The sequence below is a fragment of the Protopterus annectens genome, chromosome 16.part0 (genome assembly GCF_019279795.1).
Source record: "Protopterus annectens isolate FY-2018-M chromosome 16.part0, PAN1.0, whole genome shotgun sequence".
NCBI classification, from domain to species: Eukaryota; Metazoa; Chordata; order Ceratodontiformes; family Protopteridae; genus Protopterus; species Protopterus annectens.
In genome coordinates this window covers 544613908-544638488 of record NC_056750.1, presented here as the reverse complement: position 1 = coordinate 544638488, position 24581 = coordinate 544613908, and the positions used below count along the sequence as shown (strand labels likewise).

Sequence of the window (24581 nt, the reverse complement as noted above, 5' to 3'; positions counted from 1 at the left end):
GCCTATAGCTACCAGTCCTTCTGTCAATGAGAATAGATTGGATCATGTAAAATTATCAGATATTATCAGAGTGCCTTCCTTTACAGTCCACATTTGATAAAGGCCTTTTCCTTGTACAGCTGTTACATTTATAGCAAATTTTGTCAACCCTTCCAAATGCATTTCATTAATTTGCTACTTTGAAGACGTACAAGTCTTTCTACTGAAAAAATATCTTTAATAAATCCACCAGAGCCCCTTTCCTTGGATCCGATTGGATGGATGGTGTGAAAAGCTACAATAAGAGTCCTGATCTCACCTGAAGAGGGATGACGATCATGAAGATCTTTTTGTCTTTGTCAGACAGGATGTGTTTCACAAATGCCCAGCCAGTGCCAATAAGTGCAATGGTTATAAACAGAAGAGCACCTTTTAATCTATAAAACAAGAATATACATAAAATGTTAATTCTTCTGGTCAGCAATCCTGGTCCAGCACAAATCAATCAATAAACTAAGTGATATACAAGCAAATTTAAGTGAACTTCACAAAAATAATGTTAGTTTCATACGCAAAGTCTACATTGCCTTAAAAATGCAGAATTTAACATAAAAAATGACTGCTTGGTTCACTGTGGTGCAATTTTCTATTTTCCATAAACATTTTAACACCCACCCACTCCCAGTAGTTATTTGGTAACTTGCAGACACCCAATTTATATTTTTCTGGGTTGTGGGAGAGAATACATCCATCTTGGCAACCAACAGGTTTAATAAGGGAACCAATCTTGGATGGGGCACATGTCCATCACAGGATACAAACACACACCTCTAAAGACAGTTTAGCAGTTCAGCGACTGGATGACTTCTGGATAAGGAAACTAAAGACTCCAGTGAATACTCAAGAAGATACAGAGAGGGCATGCAAACTTTGCAAAGCAAGCACCCCAACATGGAAAAGAATCAGAAAACCAAGCAATGTGAAGCAGAAATGCAAAGTGCTGCAAAACTATAGCACTCTCTCCTTTAGAAATTCTTCATGACCACTCCCAGCATCTAGAAAGTTCATCAGCTTATACTAACAGCCTTACCCAACAGCCAGCTTCTTGACAAGTACGGAATACTCAAGCCTCTTCTACATATTCAGTTTCAGAGAATGTTTTTATTGACAGATTTTTCTAGAAAGCAGCACCCTCATTTATACTTATTTATCCATGTCTTACTTGAGACAGAGTCTCATCACCTCACCTCCAGTTCTTCTTTCCAAGGCAACCAACAGAAAAGATTTCTATACCAATCATATGTCACTTTACAAAGCACTTATAAACGGTCTTCCCTATCAGAATCGCTCTGCAAATGCAGTTTTCAGAAATGGGTAGCATTACTCCAGATGAGCTACAAATGGTGACTGCCTAAAACAGAACACCAGCATAATCTTTTTTTTTTTCTAGCATCACTCTTAAAATACATTACAGATCCTTTGCAGTGCTCACAATTACTTATCACTATCCAGTCAGTTGTATTCTACTTAGTATGTCGTCTCCTAGACAAGTCCTCTGTCTGGTGGTCTATCACAACAGCTTCTCCAAACAGTACTATTAAAGTCCAAACTCTTGACTCCAGAGCAAGTTCTCAATTCGCTGTTCATACTTTTTCTCACCAGTATGCCATGTATTATTATTTTTTTTTTTACGTAAAGACAATTTAGCACATGCTAAGAAAGTATTCCTGTGAACTTTCAAAATGCACATTTCAAATAAATGAAAGTTATGTTGTACTTAGCTTAACGATAGATCCGTGTTGTCTAATTTTCGTGTGGTTCAACACATGGGTTGTTGGATCCGAGTGGATCCAACTTTGGCCATGAATCCAGACCTCTGACTCCTCCCCTAAATCCCTGCATTCTACCTTAGTACCTCAGAGTTTGTTCCCACCAGCTAGAAACTTAGAAATATAATAAACTTTTTAATGTTGATTACTAACTTAACAGGATCCAGGAAGGGATCACAATCTGATAGGACTGTTCACAGGCAGGGTCCAATTGAGATACATTCACTGTAATGAGAAGCCAACAGATGATAATTTGGAAGGCAGCAGGAGGGAGGGGACGTTGAACATCTATCATTACTGCAAGTGCAAAACTTTTGTATCCAATGATGTCTATTATCATCCGATTCAATGCATGAAACAGATTCCCAAGCTGTTTTGACCTGGGTGGTTGTCAAGGAAGAACATTCCTGAAAAATGGTGCAACCTAAGCAGGAACGTGATCTCGATTGTACATCCAACTTATAATGAGTGACAACAATGTGAACTGTTGACCAAGTCAGATCAGCACAAATATAATTCGGAAGTCTTTTCATAAAAGCTGTTCAAGTGACAAATGTTCTTGTGGAATGAGCTTTGGGCTTTGATTGCTGGGACAGGCGCTTATTAGTGTTTACAAAGGAAATACAATCAGATAACCATCTTGAAAGATTAACCATAGAAAATGTTTTGCCCAATTTTGATTTAAAAAAAGCAACAACTGGTCAGATTTCCTAAGTGATTTCATTCTGTGAAGGTAAAATCTGAGTTGGTGACTACCATCCAACTTATACAGAGTATGTTTACTTATTTATTCCACATTTGTTAACTGGGTTAGTCCAACTGAAGTTTGCAAACAAACTCATTTTCAGTGGAGACCCGAAGAGAAAAGCCCCAGCAAACATAAGTAAAAATAAAGTGACAATATACAAATATTAAACAGTAAGTACAAAATAATTGTAAAAAAGAAAAGGTTATTAACTATTTACATTGCATTGATAGTGAGCAACCCATTTTCAGTGGAGAGACAAGGGGAAAAAGCCCCAGCAAACATAAGCAAAGATAAACATACAGGACAAAGACTATTAAAAACAACTCTGCTAATACGAAATGAATTATAAAGAGAAAAATAAAAGAAAAAAATTAAGAATATTAAGGGTTGCACTAATAGTAGTGGACTAAAATTTACTACATATGAGAGTTAAAACAAAAAGATAAAAGTTGTTCAAAAGAAGGACAATGTATAGACATTGATAGGAAGTGGGGGAAAAAGATAAATAGCGTGGAGAAAGAGAGGGGGCTAGTTTAAGCAGAAGGTATATTCACCTTTGTTAAAGAATCTTGTGGAAAAAACACTGGTAGCTTAATGGGGAAATGCATAAATGAGACCCAAGGGCCAAATATGGACCACAGTGTCCCTTGGTGACTGTCCCTACAGAGGGATCAGGTCAAAGTAATTACTGCACTAGTTGTTCAGGCATGATGCAAAAAGCTTACAGCAGGATTGGCCCCAGAGAAGGAAGATCAAAGCAGCCACTGTTGGAATAAGAAACCATACGTGAGGCATCAGAATAATTCAGCTCAATGTGTCCGCTAACACACTGTACATCCCTGGGATGTGTGCTGCCATCAGAAACATCATCCTCTGCCATACTCTCATGGAATGTCAACAAAGAGGGTATGAGCTGTTTCCTCCCAGTTTGTTGCTGTACCAGACTGCTGCAACGGTGTTCATACGAAAATCAGACCCTTTGGATAGTGTCCTGAAAGGTCTGCAATGTTAGGAGGACTGCTCTCTACTCCAAGGCACTGATTTGAAGATTGGTTCAAGGTTCTTCACATCTAGAGGCCATTCTCCCTTTGAAATACATCCCCCATCCTAGAAGGGAGGTATCCATGGTTACAACAGCCAAAGGTGGATCTGGTTGAAAAGAGATTACCTTTATCACTGACTGAGATGTTATCCACAAGTTGATATGATCCCTGCATATTTGAGTCATGCAAATTTTGGTATGTAATGGATGCACATTTTGAGACCACTGTAGAGAAAGAGTCCACTGCAGCACCCTCATATAGAAAGTACAGTTGTGTACACTTACCATAAATGTAGATGTCCGAGTGTATTCACTGTTGCAGTCATTATATTTGTGTAATCCTACTGGCAGGTTGCCCTCTGTCAGCCTGAATTCCAAAGTCCTGGGTCCTGCGTCGGCTGCTGTCGCCCCTTCCCTGACATCAGGTCATCAGGGGTATAAAAGAAGCAGCAGACACCTTCTTGCCCCAGATGTCAGGTGCCCCCTAAAAGGGTAGCCAAAATTTATATATATAAAAACACATGCACCAATATAAACTTTACCTTCATCTACAAGCAAATACACCACATAGATTGTATAAATCAGAGAAGGAAAGATAGGTTCCATCAGAAGAAAAGGGGGATGGCGGGTGGGTAACCTGGACTGTAACAGTGAATACACTCGAACATCTACATTTACGGTAAGTGTACACAACTGTACTATGTTCTTCGTGTTTCACTGTTGCAGTCACTACATTTGGGTAGAGTCCCAAAGCTATGGTTGGGAGGCTGGAGCTAAACAGCATTAGGAGCGGCTATGAGGCCCTGCAGAACTGCAGTGGCAAAGCCTGCCCTGGATTTAGAGTAGAGTGGCAGATGATAGTGCTTTGTAAAGTGTGCACTGAACTCCAAGTAGCAGCCTCTAAAATGTCCTTGATTGGTACTCCCCTGAGAAAGGCTGCTGAAGTGGCTGCAGCTCTGGTTGAATGTGGCCTCATGTCCTTAGGCACTGGCTTGCCATGGTGTAAGTAGCAGAAACAAATGCAGTGGCCTATCCACTTTGAAATAGTCTGCTTTGAGATAACCTTTCCTTGTGATCCTGCAGCATATGTCACTAGTAATTGCTGTCTGTCTTTCTGAAAACTTTGGTTCTGTCCAAGTAGAATCTAAGCTGTCTGTGTACGTCCAAAGAATACAGAATTCTCTCCCCCTTGTTCTGTGGATTTGGATAGAAAGTAGGCAGATGAATAGTTTGGTTAAGAGCCACACTGGACACCACCTTAGGCATAAATGTTGGGTTTGTCCTCAGAGAGACCCTGTCTGGATAAAAAATGATAAAAGGTTCCACAGCCATGCGTGCCTGTAGCTCTGAAACTCGTCTTGCAAAAGTTATTGCTAGGAGCAGAGCTATTTTCCAAGATAAAAACTTTATATCAGCAGCAGCAGCTGGCTCAAAAGGAGGCAGGGTGAGTTTTTCCAAGACATAGTTGAGGTCCCATGCAGGCATTGGTGATCTCCTTGGAGGCCTTAAATTTTTGGCTCCTCTGAGGTACTACTTTAAAAAGGGATGAGAAAAGATTGGTGGCTCTGCATTGTAATGAGCTGAAATGGCAGAGGCATGAATTTTAATAGATGAAAAAGATAGGCCTTTGTCCAGCATCTCAGTTAAGTATTGCAAAATCTGAGGAATATTTCGCACAGCTGTATCAGTTCCTTGTGCCTGGTTCCAAGCACAGAATCTCTTCCATTTTCGAGCACAAGGATTTTCTAGTACTAGGCCTTCTGGCTTCCAAAATGATATCCACCACAGCTTTACTGAGAGGTGTGTTTTGTATGACTACATTATCCGCCATGCTGCCAGGTTTAAAGTCCTGAGTTGGCTGTGCAGGATCTGTTTTGCTGGGACAGTAGATGAGGTATTTGAGGTAAGGTCCAAGCTGGGCATTGAGACAAGTTTCTTAGAATTGGATACCAGTACTGGCGGGGCCAGTCTGGGGCAATCAGTATCAACTTTGGCTTCTCCTGTCTGACCTTTAGGAGTACCTTGGGGAGGAGAGGCAGTGGGGGAAAAGCATATACTGACAGGTTTTTCCAGCTGAAAGATAGGGTGTCCAATTTCCATGCTTGTCTGTGATAAGTCCTTGTGCAGAATCTTTTTAGTTGGTAGTTGTGAGGGGAGGCAAATAGATCTATGTCCGGGCATCCCCATTTCCTTGTTATCATGGTGAGGACTTGTGGATCCAGCTGCCACTTGTGGGGATCCATGAGGTTTCTGCTTAGAGGGGGGAAGAGAGTATTCCTGATCAGAAGAGGAATCAGAAGAAATAGAAACCTGATCTGAAGATTCATAGTCAGTCTCTTGCTTAGGCCTCTTATTAGGAGGGGAATGGGAACCCCTGATCAAGGTAATTAAGTCTTTGGCCATTTTGAGCATCTGTTTTTTGGGCATAGAGGCCTGTCCACGTGGCTCTTGAGTTTTTTCTTTGCTTTAGAAGGTGCTTTAGTCTTTGCCTTTGAAGCTGAAGTCAGTTTAATGTAAAGATGCTTAGGTCTGAATACACCCTCAGAAGCCGGTGTCTTCTCAGCGGCTCCAGACCCATCTGAAGGAATAGTATCCGAGGCTCCAATACCTTGAGTTTCCAGCGGCATAGCCGACTCCACGTGCGAGTCGGTAGCAGCCTGCGACTCTAAAGTAGCGGGCATCAGGCGCTGCGAAAGCACCTCACTGAGAACCGGCGACTGGCTTAGGAGAAGCTTCGTCGTCGGTTTTGGGCCTCGGTTGTCTATCCCTCTCTTTTTCTTTGTGTGTTTTGTGAACTCCGGTAGTCGGATGGCTATCCAACGACACTTCTGGGTAATTAAACCGGCGTCCAAAATAGCTTAAAGCAAAATCATATAGAGGCTTAATAGTGCGTTGGTTAAATCTAGCACAAAACCGACTAGAAACGTGATCAGGGCCTAGGCAAGGAATACAGTAAGAATGAAAGTCCTTATGAGGTATTTGCTTTCCACAAGAAATACAATTATTTACTTTTTCTGACATCAGTCTGGAGCAAGAAAAAAGTTTCCCCAACGGGGTACTTAGCTTTATTGAAGACTTCGGATCTGAAACTCGAACACGAAAATCTCAGGAGTCGGCACTTGCGAACTGCTTCTGCTTCGGGCACTGCGCGGCAAGAAAGACTAAAGAAAATGGTGTCTGCTGCTTATTTTATACCCCTTACGACCTGACGTCAGGGAAGGGGCAACAGCACCCGACGCAGGACCCAGGACTTTGGAATTCAGGCCGACTGAGGGCAACCTGCCAGCAGGATTACCCAAATGGAATGACTGCAACAGTGAAACACGAAGAACATCCTGGCCACAGAGACTACTAAACTTGCAATGGCCATTTAGCCTAGCAGTCATACAATTAACCTTTCTGAGGGTGAAGGATGTTGATGTACCTCGATGGCTATGAGATGTAGGGAGAATACTTTGTACTGGGGCAATCTGGCAATTTGTAAAAGAGTTCAGGTGGCATCCAATGAATTCTATCCATTATGATGGGTCCATGTGATTCTTGGGAAAAGTTATTGTGATTCTTAGGTTTTACATTAAGTGGAGCAGACTATCCAGATGATGTGACAAAAGATGCCTGAAAGTAGAAGTGAGGAGCCAATCAATGAAGTATGGGAAAATTTGGATCTCCTAAAGCTGTAGTTGAGCTGCAACCACTGCCATCATCTTTGTAAACACGCTGATGACTGGTGAGACGAAAGGGCAGTGTTCTGAAATGGTAATGAGTGGAACCCAGCCAGAAACAGCAAAATCTCCTGAAGCAGCAATAACATGCATCGGGTTTACTAATATTTAGCTGAATCGCACACTGTTGAATCTACTTTGAGCAAACTCCAAAAACTGAATGCTGATCATGACGAACACAGATATTCCGGAATGACCATCTCACCCACTTCTCAACCCATGGTAGCATTTGTTTTTAGGTCCAGAGAAATAAGGAATGTCCATGTTCGGTGTTTATTCATCTACAGTGAAATTCATCATTGCGGTTTTCGTGGATGTGAGTCAAGTATATGATGACGTTGCGAACTGCAATTCAACTAAAAGATAGTAAACTATGCATCTTGGATATCTGATGAGTATATCCAATAGTCCTTCCTCAGAAAAGGCATTATGGAATCAACTGTGACCATACAGAATTTTGTCTGTTTTGCAAAGTGATTTAAATGACTCTGATCTAGAATGGGTCCAAGGTCCCCTTGTCTTCCTTGGTATGACAAGAACCTTGAATAGACTCTGGTCTCTAACCGGTCTTGAGGGAACATTTGGATTACTTTCTTTTCCAGCAGCTTGGAAATTTCTGCTGCTTCAAGTTTCCACTGACTTGACAGAAGATTAAGAACTTTCTTCTATCTTACTGGGGGGAAAAGAAAAGAGAATTGAGTAGCCTCTAGTAATAATGTTTAGCATCCAAGAATCTGTTGTCATGTTTTGCCAGGCTTGTACGTGCATAGATAAGTGCCCCCCCCCCCCCCAAATGCCTCCAGAGTGCAGCAGCCAGGCAACCTTTCAAGAGCGCTGGTACGGCTTTTCATTAAAGTGACCACAAAAGCCCTGATTTTGAAAGTCCACTTCGGCCTCTTGGGTAACATCCATTGGAGTTGCCTCCTCCTCTGGCATGGGGGCATGAGGGGGGGGGTGTCCCCAAAAGAGTCGTGATAACCCTGAGATTTGTGGAATCACTTCTTCCTAGAGATGATACTTTGAGAGGTAGAAAAATTAATTTGCACAGCAGAGGCTGTTTTACCATCCTGCTGATTCCTGGTTAGAGTGTTTTTTACCTTTGGCCCAAAAAGTATGAACCCGTCAAAGGAGGCATTAACAAAGGACATCTTAAAGCCTTCTGACAAGTCATAAAGGTGCATCCAGGCATGCCAGCATACAGTAACACCAACACCCAATGCCTTAGTGTACCATCAGCTGTATTATATAGCAGGCACATGGTAGCATTCAATGCGGACTACAGGGTAGTGAGCTGGGACTCCACAGTCTTCTGGACATCTGCAGCAGGTTACTGAGAGACTCTGAGAGGTCCTTACTCAGGTCCCTCTGGAACTATGTTACATGAGCCAAATAGTTTAGTGCTTGAAAGGCGAATGTCACTGAAGCATACGACTGTTTTCAGGGGATCAATGGAAGTACTACCCATGATGAAGTTGAACCAGAACCAAAGGCTTCCAAGACCACAATCTCAGGTCATCTGTGGATCATCGTCCTCACTGTTTCATCAATTCTAGGACAGCATCAAAGGTGATGTCTTCCAATATGGATCTAGGAAAGCCTTCACCTTCATCCAAATCCTCATCCTCTGTGAATGACTGTAGGGATGTGTCTACGTGCTTCACTTTGCACATCGCTTTCCTGTGAACCTAAAGTGGTGGGTAGTCAGGTCGAAATCAGACTGGGAACTCGTATAGTAAACCATCTTGGAAGCCAATGGTGCAGACTATTCTTGTCAATCAGAACAAAGGGAAGAAGCAACAGCAAAGTCCTCCTCAGGTTGGGCTGTTAGCTAGCTGAGTGCTGATGCCTTTTCTCTAAGTACAGATAAAACCCTCCTGAAAGCCTTGAAGGCTGAAGCAGTCATTGGCCACTAAGGAGAGCTCCTCCTACTGGAAGTAGATGGGAACTCCAGCAACGACAATCCTCAGCCCGAGGCCAATCCCGGATTCCAGCTGTCGAAGGCCGAAGCCCCGAGAGGGAGGGACGGCTCCAATAATTTCAGAGTCAGCCCATTCCCTCGAGCCCTGGCATCGATACTTTGGCTACAAGACTCTACCTGATCCGAATGCCTTGGAGTCAAAACAGACAAGAATACATTCAGAGTCGAAGTGGCACAAACTGTCAGCTCTGACAAAGGTGCGCTGGTGCAGGTCAGAGCCAGGGCAGCCAAGGGGGGTATCAGAGATAGCAGAGGAGGGGATGTTGGACCAGTACTTGCCACATTCGGAGGTGATGGGACTGAGAGATCCCCACGCTGAATTTGTATTCTCAAAAACTTTCATCAAATCATTCTATCAACATCTTGCTTGGTAAGCCTTCTGGATGACCAAACCAAAAAAGCCAGTGAGGGTAGTCTCGAAAATATTTTCTCCTGTAGAATCAAATAATGCAAGCTCAGACTTGTAGGTTTAGCTGAAAACTGGAACTGTGGAGAGGAAGGTCAGGTCCGAGTTACTGATGGATCTGACCTCCTTGAAACTGGATATGGACCCACTGAAACAACGGGATCAAGAGACTTCTTGGATTTCTCTAGCCTTTTTCTCCTTCTCTAACCTCTTCTCACTGGACTCCTTTGGCTCGTCTTTCTTCTTTTGTTTTGGATTTGTCCTGCTTTTTGGCTGGAGAAGAGGTAGAAGTGGATTACAATAATACAGTAGGAAGTGAAAACCCTGTCTGACAAGGAAGAAGACCTTTGACCATTAGTTTTTACCCTCACGACTGAAGAGTCCTAGTGCTGAAAGAAGCACAGGTAGCACAATCAGTATCGAGATGGGCAGCGCTCTAACAATAGGCACACACGGAATGTGGATCTTGAAGGGATCTTTGTTGCCAGCACTTGACACCATTTCATAAAGCCTGAACATCCAACATCTTGCACAAAAACACAATGAAGATTATAAGTAATTGGATACAAAAACACACCAAAAAAAAAAACAGAAGAGCTTTTTCCCTGTGAGCAGTTGGTTATCAATCTGGTATGCGTTAATATAAGAAAAAAATATAAACAATGACTGAAAATAAATGTTAAAGGGCACTCCTTAGCAACTTAAAAGTGTGCAATATCAAAATGATGATAAATCTCATCAAATGTTACTTGTTTCAGAAGAATGCTTATATATTACAAAAAACAAACCAAGTCTGACATGCATGCACCAAGGGTCAATAAGCAGACTCTCACTTATAACTGGCTCCCTGCATGCAAACAAACAAATGCATTACATGCCAAACTATTTTTAATGCTCTAAACCAGAGGACATAGCAAAGTACCGCAGAACTTATGGCAACACTGTTACACGTGCAAAAACTAGTTATGTTAGACCACAGGTTGGTAAACAAGGTCAAAAATGTGTCAGTATGCTAACTGTGACAATGCCGATTCTTACTTGCTACAGTAACTGTTAAATCCGTCTTTACTTACATACCGAAATACATTTAAATATTTCAACCTCAGGCAAGGCCCTTTTATCTTGCCAATATAACAAAGCAGTCATCCGCATAATAAGGGTCCAAGTTTTTCTTAAAAAATGCAAACTAGTGCTCACTTTAATATCCCAGTTTATCAGCTTCACCACAGAAAATTAATTAGTGCACTGCTCATTCCTATATAATCCCCCAACACAGTTGTCTGACAACTGTCTACTACTCTGATAATCCCAAACATTCCCAGAAATAGCCATCTCTAAATGCCCTACACACCTGAATAAGGCCTCCTCTTAAATATCTGATTGAAAAACTGTACAAGTTCAGCTATTTTAATCTTTCATATCTTAAACTTTCACAGTCCTGGATGTCCTTGGTATACTTCTGCTGTAACTCTTTCCAATTTGCAAATGCTAATTTTTTTTTTACATTTCGACTATTATCCAATACTCTAGTTTAGATTTAACAATAAATTCATAATTGCTGATTTCCTAGACTTTGTAAATCTTTTGATACAGCCTACAGATTCAGAACGATCATAGGAGATTACTAGGCTATTGGCCTAGGACCTTTTTAAGTCTAGTCATGTTCTACCCTTGTTCCCTTACTGACCAGGTTGTATGGTCTAAATTTGCAGCACGAGTCCAAGATCAGCACTGACTGCCCTTATCCAAGAGGTTCCTAGGTGACACCCCTGGTCTAAGTTTACTGTCTCCCATCCAGTTGTCCAAGTTACACTTAAATAGGGTCACTGAGGATCTCTGTCTTACGTGAATTGGGAGTTTGTTCCAGAGGAATGGCAATCTCTGGGAGACATACCTATCTCTCCAGCATGTCCTGTTAATATAGCAGGCAAGATTAAGATCCTTAGAGCGAGTGAATCTTGACTCATTTGATTTGTGGATGTGTAGCATTTCCATTAGGGCAGGGTCCGAGACTACTCTGTATGTCAGGCACAAGTTGCCTCTCAACAGTCTAAAGATACAGAGTACAGTGACAAGACCTTCAGTCTGTCCATGTAGGTCATGTGTTGAACGCCCTGAATTTTCTTGGTAAGAAACCTCTGAGGTCTTTCCAGCTGCTGCATGTGTCTGGTGATGTACATACAGAAGGAAGCATTGCACATTATTAGTGGTCTGATGAGGGATGAGTACAGGGGAGTCAAAACATCCTTATATCTCGACACAATGCCCTTCCTTATGAGATGTGCAACACAGAAGCCCTTCCTTACCACTGTGGACACACGGTGATCGAAGTCAAGGTTGCTATCAACCTGTGTTCCCAAACCTCTTAACACAGGGTTTGCGCTAAGGGGGGTACTGCTAATATTATAATTTGCAAGGACTTCCCGATTGTCAAATGGAATGATACATTTTTCTGCATTTAGTTTAGGTCTGTGGCTTTCATTTGTTTTCAAAAAAAATCATTTGTTTGTGCAAGCCCTTTATGTAGTATGTCATCCTCTTTGGGAGACTCTTATGATTGTATTTAGTTTTCTGTCAACGGCAAACTTTGTAGGCCACAGGCCATCTATTTTCATCTGGACTTCTGAGAAATAGAATCCAAACAGTAAGTGACCCAGCACTGATCCCTGAAGTACACCACTGGCAACTGGCCTGGTGGAAGAGGTGGAATCCCCAACTTTGACTGTCTGCGTTCTGTCAGTGAGCCAGACAGCTACTGCATATAGGTTAATTCCCAGCTGGGTGAGTTTCTCAATGATGCCTGAGTGAGGGATTATGTCGAAAGCCTTGGCTAATTCAAGACAGGCTGTACATACTGTTTCGCCTTCATCCAAGGCTTTGCTGACATTCTCAAAGAAGTCCACCAGGTTTCATAAGCTTGATCTACCCTTAATGAAGCCAAATCGGGTCAGGTCAAGAGTTTGAAGGTCACCTATGTCTTTGATAAAGTCCATAATGGGTCTCTCCATGGCCTTGCAGGTATGGATGGTTAGGCTTATGGCTCTATAGTTCCCAGGGTCTGTTAATTGGCCCCCTTTGTGCAAAGGAATTACTGTTGCTGTTTTCTACTCTGCTCGGACAAGGCCTATACTGTGGTGGAAGAGAGTGACAAGTGGTTCCGCTAGGTTCCATTTTAGACCACTTAGTAGGCAGCCTGGGATGTTATCTGGTCCCACAGAGGCTGTGATTTTGGCCACGGAAAGCACAGTTATAACCTGCTCTTTGGAGATACTAGGTAGAAGACTGGTGACAGGTATGCTCCAGGGTATATCTAGTGGGTACAGGGGGGGGTGAAGTTTGTGCCAAGTCTGTCTGCTACCAGGTTGGCGATGTCCTCAGGGTCAGTACAAGTGGTACCATCCACTACTAGTTCAGCATAAAGCTAAGCCTTCCCTTTCAGATTTCTGACATAGCTAAAAAATGTCTTGTGATTGTGTGGCAAGGGATGCTAGTTTAGCTTTGTAATTGGCTTTAGAGGACTTTACAAGACATCTAATTTGCTTGTTTAAGCAGTGGAGGGTATCCTTCCTTTGCTGAGTCAGTTCCCTCTTGCTCTTGGACATTAGTTTCTTCCTCTTATTGTATAACCTATTTATACTTTATGTCCACCAGGATGGTTTGTTTTTTTGTGAGGACCTTGTTTTGATCTGTTCAGGTACAGCCAAGTCTATACATTTGTACAGGTGTTTATACAGGGCATTTGTGTACACCTCTGTATAGCAGTCACTGTAGACAGTGGTAGCAGGAGGTATGAAATTAGGTATGCCATAGCTTATTTGGCTATAGTCTGCTTTGGGGAAATTTTTCACACTTTTTGCTCTTGGGGGGGGGGGGGGGGTCAGGTATGATTGTTACTTTGAACGAAGACTGTCAGACTGATTTATGGTAAGACATTACTAGGGAGGGAAACAACAGTGGGGTAGTGCAGAGACCCGCTATGTTGGGAGTACCAGGTCTAGGACATTTGAGCCCCTTATTGGAGTACAGACCATCTGTTCCAGAGCATCTGTATTAAAGTCCAGGAACCTTAGGGCAAGCGTGTTTGTGCTCATGTATGACTCCAAATCGATGGAAGTATAGTTGAAATCACCCATGAGCAAGGTGTTTGACTGTATAGTAAGTTACTCAAGTAGGTCCAGGTAGTCAAGAGTGGTTCTCATGGTTCATGGTGGGGATCTATAGCTAACAATGATATAGAAGGGGGTTTTACCTACTGTTAGTTGGACTTGGAGTAGCTCTAGGTAGTCGTACTGTCTGATCATTAACCAATTGGTTGGTATGCTGGGAAAAAAAATCAGGTCTACCCAGACACCTAGATCCTTAAATGAATCCCCAGCTTCAATCACTAGGTATTGCATTAAATATTCACATTTTAATCTAGGCCTCCTAAATGTCATATTTTTTTTGTTTGTTTGTTTTTTTTTTTTTATGTATTGCTCAGCATAATGCCCTCTTTTGCTCAAATGGTCTTTTGCAGACTTTCCCAATCTCTAACAAATGTAACTAGTTTTCTCATTTTCAACTCAACTACACATACTATATAAAACCTCAAAAGAAAAGAGAGATCTAAAGAAACACAAACTAGGTACCTAGGACAGAGTCCGGTGGGATACAATGACGGCAACTTACAATTCTACCTGTCCAACTGCTGGATGATACTTATGTCCTATCTGTAAAGCCATGCAGCAATCAGTCTCATCAAAATTACATTCATATCTAGTTGTTCTAATTTATTAATTGGTGTTTCATGCATAATCCATACTATTGAAGGTTGAATAGAACTCATGTAAATTACATCACTGTCATTTGTAGCTGCTATTACATTACTATAGAACAACATGTTACAGGTAGTTAAAAGTCTATTTTCAACATATGCTGACATACAGTTTCAAGTTTCATGCTTTCCAGATCTAACAATAACTTATCAAAACTTTGCCCTTTATCTTCTCACAGCAAGAAAGCAGATTTGTTGGTTTGTATGACTCTGGGTTTCTGCTATTCCCCTTTCAATTAAAGATGGGTTTAATAACTGCTCGTCTCCAATCCTGAGAAATGCCCTCCTACTTAAATGACCTAGTGAACAGCAAATATAATGGTACTACAAGTTATAGCTGAAGTGTTCTCAGACTGCCATTACTAATTCCACCTCTTCCTTGTGCTTTGCTTGGCTCTATACTACACAGTACTTTTTCAACATAACCTAATTTAATTTCAATATCTGAGGTTACCTGGAACTTATCAGGATAAAGCACCCCCTCTTCTTGTGAAGAAAAAAGTTTTGAATAAGATACAATCTGCTGTTTTGAGGATTTCAAACTCAAGCACAATTTATTAGTGTATGTCCTTATTCCTAGCACATCTTAAATATCTATAAAATGGATTCTTATTTTGTGCAATATCATTATACAGATTTTCACCAAATATTTCCTGGTCTTGTCTCCCATCACGTTTAATTTGTTTGTCTCATTTGTTTGCTTCAGTTTTCAGTTCAACCTCATTTTCTTTTTTTCTCTATTTTTCTCATCTTAAGTATTTTGTTCTTTTGGAAATATATCCACCTGACTGTGTGCCTAGATACTGACATTAAAACATTTTCTTTCATCTTTTGCATTCAAATAATTTCTTTCAGAACTTGCCGCATTCCTTCTACTGTCTTTCCAGGGAATGCGTCACTCTTAATTACTTTTGCATACATACAGTCTTATTAATCTTCTACTTATTGATTTAGATTTCAGTTGGGCAGAGTTATCTAGCAGTAGTTTAACCTTTACAACTACATGACCACGCCATTTCAAAGATGAAAGAACTTGACATGAAATAACAATAACCTCCATAAGATCACAAAATCCAGCATGTCCTGCTCCCTGTTAGGTTTGTTTACAATCTACAATTGTTGCTCCTGAAGATATGTTGTAAATAAATTCCTTGCTAATCTTGCAAAATCAATATATTCCCATTCTGGTTCTATTAAATTTAAGTTCTATCTGTTATGATTTTTCCGTCCTGTGTTTCATGCAAAAAAAAAGTATGAAATTATCTACGTCATCAGTACTTAACTTTGGCAGTCTATACACCCCAACAGTTGTTATCTGTTTCACCACTGCCTTTATTTTCACAGTTACATAAAATCAACGGTACTGGTATCAAAGAGGTAATACCCACAAGTCTATTAACAGTCTCTAATCCCTATCATGAAACCTCCATCTGATTTGTTGATCAAATGTTTGTGATAAAAAATACACCCTAACATAAATGGTTTCCAAATATTGTTCTTTAACCATGTTTTGCAAACAATATTAATCTTGCGTGAAATGCAGCAATTTCTCCAATAAACAAAAACGCAAGGGGCATTTGTAATAAAGTTTAAAATCAGCACAGATAAATCGCATTTTGCTGTGTGTGAACTGCTAAAAATTTCACCTGGCAAAAATCTGCCTTCTATTAATCAAATAAAGTAATATCTACAACAAAAATTGTCTTCCCTTGTCTTGATAAGTGGACACCATAGTATCTAAACATATGTTTGCCCCAAATTAGGCTTGAATGTTCTACACAATCCCACTTTTAAAGGGGACCATTATGTCCTACACAACTCCATTTTTTTTCAATAATAATTCTTTATTATTTTTCACGTTATTCATACAAAACATATAACATAGAAATAAACCAATGATTACCAAACAAAATTTCTAACATTCTAACAACATATATACATTATTTACATGAATGCTTTCATGCTTTTCTACAATTGTAAAAATAAAGATAATTTCCTCCACGTATAGTATTTGTGATAATAAAGTTCCAGATATTGTAATATAAAATAGGTATAATAAAAGAATAGTTCAGACTTCAAGTTTTAAGCCAATATAATATTGAAAATTTGTTCCCAGATTTTCAAATTATGGGGGGGGTTTGTTTTGGTTATTAATTACATATTTGTGGGCTAAAATGTGTTTTATCGCCAAGGGCCTAACGTTCTCCCATGAGGTTTGAGATGGGGTCAACCAGTTATGGGCCATTTTTCATGTTCGTATTTACCCCAAAATTCCTCTCATTCATGCTAACCTGGCTCTCCTATCTATACGCAGGCTATGAAAAATACATTCTAACACCTACCCAGTGAACCAACATGGAAAGAAAGAACAAAAAAAAAAAAAAGCAGCTCAAGCAGCTCCGTACTTCATTCCGTTAAGGAATTTTAATGCACACATACAGTATTTTGCACAGCACTATTTACTGTTCATTATTCTCTCTTCAAATGAGTATTAGTTATTTAATGACCGAGTATATGATTACTAGTAAATCATTTCTGATTGGATCTGAAGAATCTTCCACCTCTAATTTAATAATGTCCGTTATTTCAATTGTTACAAAATAATAATCTTCATCACAATTAGCCTTAATATCAATATTTTCACCGCCCAGATCATATGGAAACATGCAATTCTCACCTAGCTTTCTTTGTATTTCTACAGCTTGAGACAGGCTGTTAACTTCAATCTTTCTCCTCTTTTTTTCCTTACAGTTAATGTTCTTCAATACTTCCAAACTTAGTTTAAATTTCTACTTTTAGCCTGCCTCTTGCATCTTTTTCTCTCTTCTCTGTTGGAATAATGTCATTGTTTAATCATGTAACATTTAGTCTACAAAAAATTTTATCATTCTTTGTAATCTATGTTTACGCATCAAAGCAATGTCCTTTTCTTTAGCATATTTTATCTTTGCATTACGGACATTAGTAATTTTTTTCTTCCTAGTTATTTGCTGTAAACATCTCCCTTTCTCTCTTATTTTCTTCTACATGATCCAAATCCTTATACTGCTGTGTATTTTTAGCCCCAATTCAAAAGTTTACATCTGCAGTATCAAACTTAATAGACTGAGTGATAATAAAAAGCGCTTTCTAAGATGTGTTCTATTTAAACTTTGCCTAATATTATTTACCACATCAACACAGTCAATATTTTTTTAAAGTCACTTGTATCATAACCAAACTACAAAATGGTACAATTCCCAAGGAAACGTTAACAAGGTTTGTTAAACTGAGGAAGTATTAGTATGTTACTTAAATTATGACATGTGTAAGCACAGAATTAAGACAAAGCAAACCATTGATGTAATGTATGTAGTCAGATGGCAGATACCCTATAACCCAAGTACAAACGCAAACTCATTTTGGCAGTGTTACACCAGTAGCTTTAGAATCTTACTGAAATAATGTGTTAACTGGTCAAGGCTTTGAACAATTCAAAGAACTTTGAAAAATTTTCGGAAAGGGAAGCATAATAAAACAGGATGCACAGATACAAGTAAACAAAATAGCACAGGATTATAAACCTCAAAAGGAACTAAAAATGTGTCTGGGTAGATGGATAAGATTAACCTGACACTAAGTACGACTCCAGATGGCAGGAAAAGGTCCCAAGTTCAGAACAGACTAGAAGAAACTACTGGTCAACACCATCACTGGTAGGGTTTTAGCAGAATCTAGAACAGAAGCTGCCATTAAGAAGGGAAAAAATTAGTAGAGCATAAAAAAATTCTGCATGACAACTATAAGCATCAGTCAGAGGAGGTTAGAAAGGATTGGGAAGAGAGCTTGGATAAGCAATTCACAAAGAAACAATGGGAAGATGTATGTCTCACAAATATACAACAAAATCTAGAAGATTTAGGATTTTTACTTGGAAACATTTGCATAGATATTTTTATACCCCAAGTGGACTCCAGAGAATTTCTCCTCAGCTAAATGTTGGTGGTATGATGAGGAAGAAAGAGGCAACTAAGAACATATTTTCTGTGAGTGTAATGAGTTGACAGACTTTAAACATTCCTTGCAAACTGCTCTGTCGGAGAAGCTGGGTCAGCAAACTGATCTAACTATGGAAATGATTTTCTTTTTTTTTTTTGAGACAAGACAAAGATTTGAAATTGCCTAGACATACTCTAACTATGATGACTGCCAAAAAAGCAATTACTAGAAAATGGAAATCAAAGTCTACACCAACTTTACTAAAAGTAGTGAAGATAGTAACAGAAATAAAACAAAATACAGTTGTGTACATTTACCCTAAATGTAGATGTTTGAGTGTATTCACTGTTGCAGTCATCACATTTGGGTCATCTGCTTGCAGTAGCCCTCAGTCGGCCTGATTAACAAAGTCTTGGGTCCTGCATCGGTTGCTCTCTTCTTCCATGACGTCAGGTAGTCAGAGGTATAAAACATGCAGCCGATGCCATTACATCAGTTTTTCTTGCCCCAGATGTCAGGTGCCCACTTAATGGGAAGTAATAATAAAAAAAAAAAATATATATATATATATATATATATATATATATATATATGCATACACACACACACACACACACACACACACACACACACACACACACACACACACAAGGATATACTTCCAATAAAAAAGCAAATACACCAAAAAGCTTTTAAACATAGTAAAGGGGAGTAGAGGTATAGCCAAAAAAAAGTCAGGGGGCTAGAGGGAGGGCAACCAGGACTGCAACAGTGAATACACTCGAAAATCTACATTTAAGATAAGTGTACACAACTGTACTATGTTCTTCCTGTTTCACTGCTGCAGTCATTACATTTGGGTAGATTCCCAAAGCTAAGGATGGGATGAGGAATTTAGATAGCATTAGGACCAGCTATAAGGCCCTGCAGGACTGCAGTGGCAAAGCCAGCTCTGGATTTCGAGAAAATTGGCAAATGGTAATGCTTGGTGAAAGTAAATACACAATTCTAGGTAGCAGCTTCTAGGATGTCCCTGGTAGGGAAACCTCTGAGAAAGGCTGTAGAGAGGTAGATGCAGCCCTGGTTGAATGGCGTCTGGTCCAATGTGGGATAGGTTTTCCATGGTGCTTATAGCAGAAATGAATGCAATGGCCTATCCATTTAGAAATGGTTTGCTTTGAAATAGCCCTCTCCTCTGCACATGCAGCAAATACCACCAGCAGTTGTTCAGAATTACTTTGAGGTTCAGTCCTGTCCAAGTAAAATCCATGTTGTCTGTGCCCATCTAAGGAGTGGAGTATCCATTCCCCTTTGTTCTATTGATTAGGAAAGAAAGTTGGCAAATGAACAGAATGATTAAGAGCTACACTGGATACCACCTTAGGCATGAAGGAGGGATTGGTTCTGAGGGACACCCTGTCTGCATGAAAGATGATGAAAGGCTCTACTGCCATAACGGCCTGTAATTCAGATACCCTTCTTGCTGAAGTGATGGCTAAAAGGAAGGCTGTTTTCCAAGAAAGGAATTTTAAATCTGCACTAGCAGCTGGCTCGAAAGGAGGAAGAGTAAGTTTCTCCAATACAAAGTTAAGGTCCCAGGTTGGAGTTCGGGCTCTCCTGAGTGGTCTTAAATTTTTGGCCCCTCTGATGAACTGCTTGAGCAGTGGATGAGAGAAGAGTGGAGGTTCTGTGTTATAATGAGCTGAAATGGCTGAGGCATGAATTTTGGAGGGAGGGAAAAAAAAGGCCCTTGTGAAGCATCTCAGTTAAGTATTGTAGAATCTGAGGAAAGTTGGGTGCTGCTGTGCTCCTCCCTTGAGATTGGTTCTAAGCACAGAATCTTTTCCATTTTTCAGCATAAGATTTTCTAGTACTAGGCCTCCTTGCCTCTAAAATGATATCCATCACTGGTTTACTGAGGGATGGTAAAGGAGAGATTAGGTAGACAGGCTGCTAGGTTCAGGGTTTGAAACTGAGGGTGCAGAATCTGGTTCTCCTGCTGAGACAACAGGATAGGGGTCTGAGGCAGGAGCCATGGGGCCAACAGTGACACACTGAGCAAGAGGGGGTCCCACCAGTGTTGGTGTGACCAGTCTGGTGCAATGAATATCGTCCTTGGTTTGTCCAGTTTGATCCTTAGTAGTAATTTGGAGAGGAGAGGCAGAGGAGGAAAAGCATAAACTGATAGGTTTTTCCAGCTGAAGGACAGAGCATCCACTTTCCAAGCTTGTTTGTGGGGAGTCCTTGTGCAAGATCTGTCTAATTGGTAGTTCTGGGGGGAAGCAAACCGGTCTATATCTTGGCTCCCCCATTTGTTTGTCAACATGTTAAAAGTCTTTGGTTCCAGTTTCCACTTGTGTGGGTCCATGAGGTTTCTACTTAGTCCGTCTGCTAGTGTATTTAGTTTTCCTGGCAGGAATTGAGCTTGTAGATGCACTTGGTAGCTCAAGGCTGTGTTCACAGTGCCATGCCTAGTCTGCAGAGGGGGTAAGAATGGGTACCCCCCCTGTTTGTTTATGTACCACATAACAGTGGTGTTGTCCATCTTTACCATTAATTGTCCTGGAGGAATGTGGTCCTTGAAGGCTGTCAGAGCATTTTGTACAGCTAACATTTCTTTTTGATTGATATGCAGGTGCATCTGACTTGGGTTCCATTTGCCCTGAATGCACTTCCCTGCCAAGTGAACCCCCCATGCATAGTCTGATGCGTCTGTTGTTAGGGTTTGGGTGGCAGGGGGTAGAGTGAATGGCAGTCCCTTGTTTTGGTGGCAGGCTTCTGCCCACCAAACGAAATCTAACCGTAGGCATGGTATTACAGGAATCATTGCTTCTAGATCCTGAGAATGTTGACACCAAAGGCGTTTTAGATACCACAGTAGTTTCCTCATATGCAGTCTTGCATATGGAATTAGAAGAATGCAGGAGGCCATGAATCCCAAGGTTTGCAGTATTTGTCTTGCATATAGCAGGGTTTTTGTGGCCACTAGTTTGAAGTAGGTTGTCAAATTAATTTGTTTCTCTGGCGTGAGGAAAGCCATCTGGTAAGTTGTATTAAAGCTTGCTCCCAGGAATATAATTTGTTGATAGGGTACCAGGTGTGATTTCTTTTCATTTATGGTGTACCCCAGCAAGTTAGTACCCTTTGAACAAAAGCCAGATGATTCAAAAGTATGTCCTGGCTTTCTGCCTGAATTAGACAATTGTCCAGGAATGGGTACATTTGAATATTTCTTTGCCTGCAAAATGCAATGACTGGAGCTAGGCACTTTGTGTATACACTGGGTGCAGTAAAAAAGCCAAAGGGCAGTGCAGAGAACTGATAGTGCATGTAGCTTGCTTTGAAGCGTAGGTATCTTCTGCAAGATTCCCTGATTGGGATGTGTAGGTATGCTTCCTTTAAATTGAGTGTTGCCAATCAGGCATCTTTGCCTAGCAGCACAGGAAGCAACTGGTGAAGAGTTAGCATCTTGAATTTGGTAATCACCAAAAGGTGTTTAAAGTAGACAGGTCCAGCATAGGACGCCAGGAATAGTCATTTCTGGGTACCAGGAAAAGTCTTGAGCAGAAACCTTGTCCCTTTTCCTTTTGTGGTACAGTCTGAATAGCCTTTATGCTTAAGAGAGAGAGTACTTGCTTTTGAGCCTCTGCCCACTGATTTGGGGGTGGATCTGGCCAACCGTTTGGGGTTAGTAACGTGTGGAAGTGAAATCTGTATCCTTGGGAAACTATTAAAAACACATTTGTCCTGGATAATGAGTTCCCAGTTTTTTGCATGTAGAGCAATCTTTCCCCCCAAAGAGGCAGTCAGTTGAGAAGTGCTTGGAAGCTTTAAAGTTAAGTCATTGAGACAGTCTACCATAGGGGGAGTTTTACTACTCCCAGATTTGGAAGGGGGGAGCCCACTGCTTAGTCCTGTACATACCCTGGGACTGAAGCCTGGGTGTTCTGCTGGATCTGGGTTTGGACTGAGAAGGCCTGGAAGAGGCAGGAAAGGACCAATTCTTAGAGGGCCAATGCCTACTAAATCCTGGTGGTTGTACTTGAAAGAAATCTTTAATAGTTTGCATAGATTTAGCTTTTTCCTCCATCTTTTTAAGAACTTCTGCCTTGTTGTCAAACAGGCGGTCCTGATTTATGGGAGCATCCAGTAATTTAGTTTTAACATGATCTGGCAAGGATTGCTCCTTAAGCCACGCATGCCTTCTAAGTACAGACCCAGTGACAGCAGCCCTGCAAAATGCCTCTAGTGAATCAAAACCACATTGCAAAGTATGTTTTCCAACTTATTAAGCAGAATGCATTAAATCCTGTAAATCCTTATTTTCAGCACAATCAGGCATCAACATCACTTTCTGTTTAAGCAATCTAATAATATGTTGCTGATACTTCAACATATGAAACTGGCAGTTTAAGGCCCTAATGGCCAAGGTTGCAGAAGTGTATACCTTCTTAACCCATCTATCCAGCGTCCTGGAGTCTCTATTAGAAGGGATAAGATTTTTGGCAGTAGTAGCTTTAATGCCCTTGGGTCCCTGTGAACTGGTTTCAGGATCCGCAGTAGGATTTTTGAAAAGGAACTTGTGAGAGTCAGTAACCTTGTAATATCTATCAGGTTTTCTGGAAGGAGGAGGTAAAGAGTCAGGGGCCAAGCTAGATTCTGAAAAGGCATCATCAACAATATCTAGTACAGGAGGGATTGCTAAAGGCCTGTGCTGGGGCACGAGTTAGAAATCCCTAAGCCTCTTTTTAGAATCAGAGAAATCCTGACTTTCCCAACAAAAATGCTCCCTAAGAGTATGCAAGGTTTCACCAAAAGAGAAATCCTCGGGGGGGGGGGGGTGGAGCAGAGGGAAAAGAGTCCTCAGCATCAGAATCCTCACTGGTAGATAAGGATAAATCCTGGTCATCAGAGGAAACAGAAATTTCAGAATCCTGGTCAGAAGTATCATAAGCAAACTCAGTCCTAGGTCTCTTAGATGGGGGAAGGTTGGCTTCCACTGATTAAATTAATAAGGTCATCAGCCATTCTTATCATTTGTTTTTTAGGCACAGAGGCCTGACCATGCAGTCTGGGCATCGGTTTTCTAGGCATGGTTAGAGTTTTAGGCATTCAGGAAGAAGATGTCATCAGTTTAATATGCAAGTCAGTAGGCCTGAATACACTCTCAGAAGCCGGTGCCTGCACAGCTGCTCCAGACCCATCCAAGGTAGAGACATACGCAGGCTCCACAGTAGAAGCATCTTGAGGCATACCGGACTCTGAATGGGTCTCAGTAGAGGCCTGCGAATCTGAAGTAGTGGGTATCAGGGGCTGTGAAAACGCCTGAGTACAAGCAAACAGCCGACTGGCTTAGGAGGAGCGCCGTCAGCAGCTTTGGACCAAGGCAGCCAGTCTCTCTCTTTATCTTTGTGTTTTTTCAGATTGTTGGTAGTCGGATGGCTTAACGAAGACATATCTGGATAAATAACCGAGCACCAAATTATTTAAAAGTGAAAATATACCAAAGACGGATAATTTGTTGTTTAAATAAGGCACAAAACCAACAGTGAGGTACGTCGTGGTCAGGGCCTAAGAAAGAAATACACTACGAATGAAAATCTTTAAGAGGTACTTGCTTTCAACAAGAAATGCAATTATTTACTTTTACTGACATCGGATTAAAGCAAGAAAAAGTTTCCCCAATGGGGTACTTAGCTTTTAGTTGAAGACTTCGGTTCTGAAACTCGAAAACGAAAATTTCAGGAGTCGGCCGACCAGCACTTGCGAACTACTTCTGCTTCGGGCACCACACGGCAATAAAGACTGCAGTAATGCGTTGGCTGCATGTTTTATACCCCTGACTACCTGACTTCACAGAAGAAAAGAAAAAACTGACACGGGATCCAAGACTTTGTTAATCAGGCCAACCGAGGCCTAGTGCAAGCAGATAATCCAAATGTGATAACTGCAACAATGAAATACGAAGAACATCTGGAACATGGATCTTTAGAAAAGGTTAAGAGCACATTACATAGGAAAAAAGGTGAAGTGTGGGATCAATACAAACAGGAAGAATGACATTTAAAAGAAGGATGGACTTTTTA

General features: G+C 40.8%; 1 protein-coding gene across 1 annotated transcript in view; it reads right to left on the bottom strand.

Annotated features, from left to right (window-relative positions):
• The window catches only part of LOC122790617 (protein GPR107-like), a 584732-nt gene that overhangs the window by 12499 nt on the left and 547652 nt on the right, over nt 1–24581 (bottom strand). The window contains exon 10 of the mRNA XM_044058143.1: nt 299–416. Coding sequence (XP_043914078.1) covers nt 299–416 — 118 coding nt within the window. The remainder of the gene's footprint in view (nt 1–298; nt 417–24581) is intronic.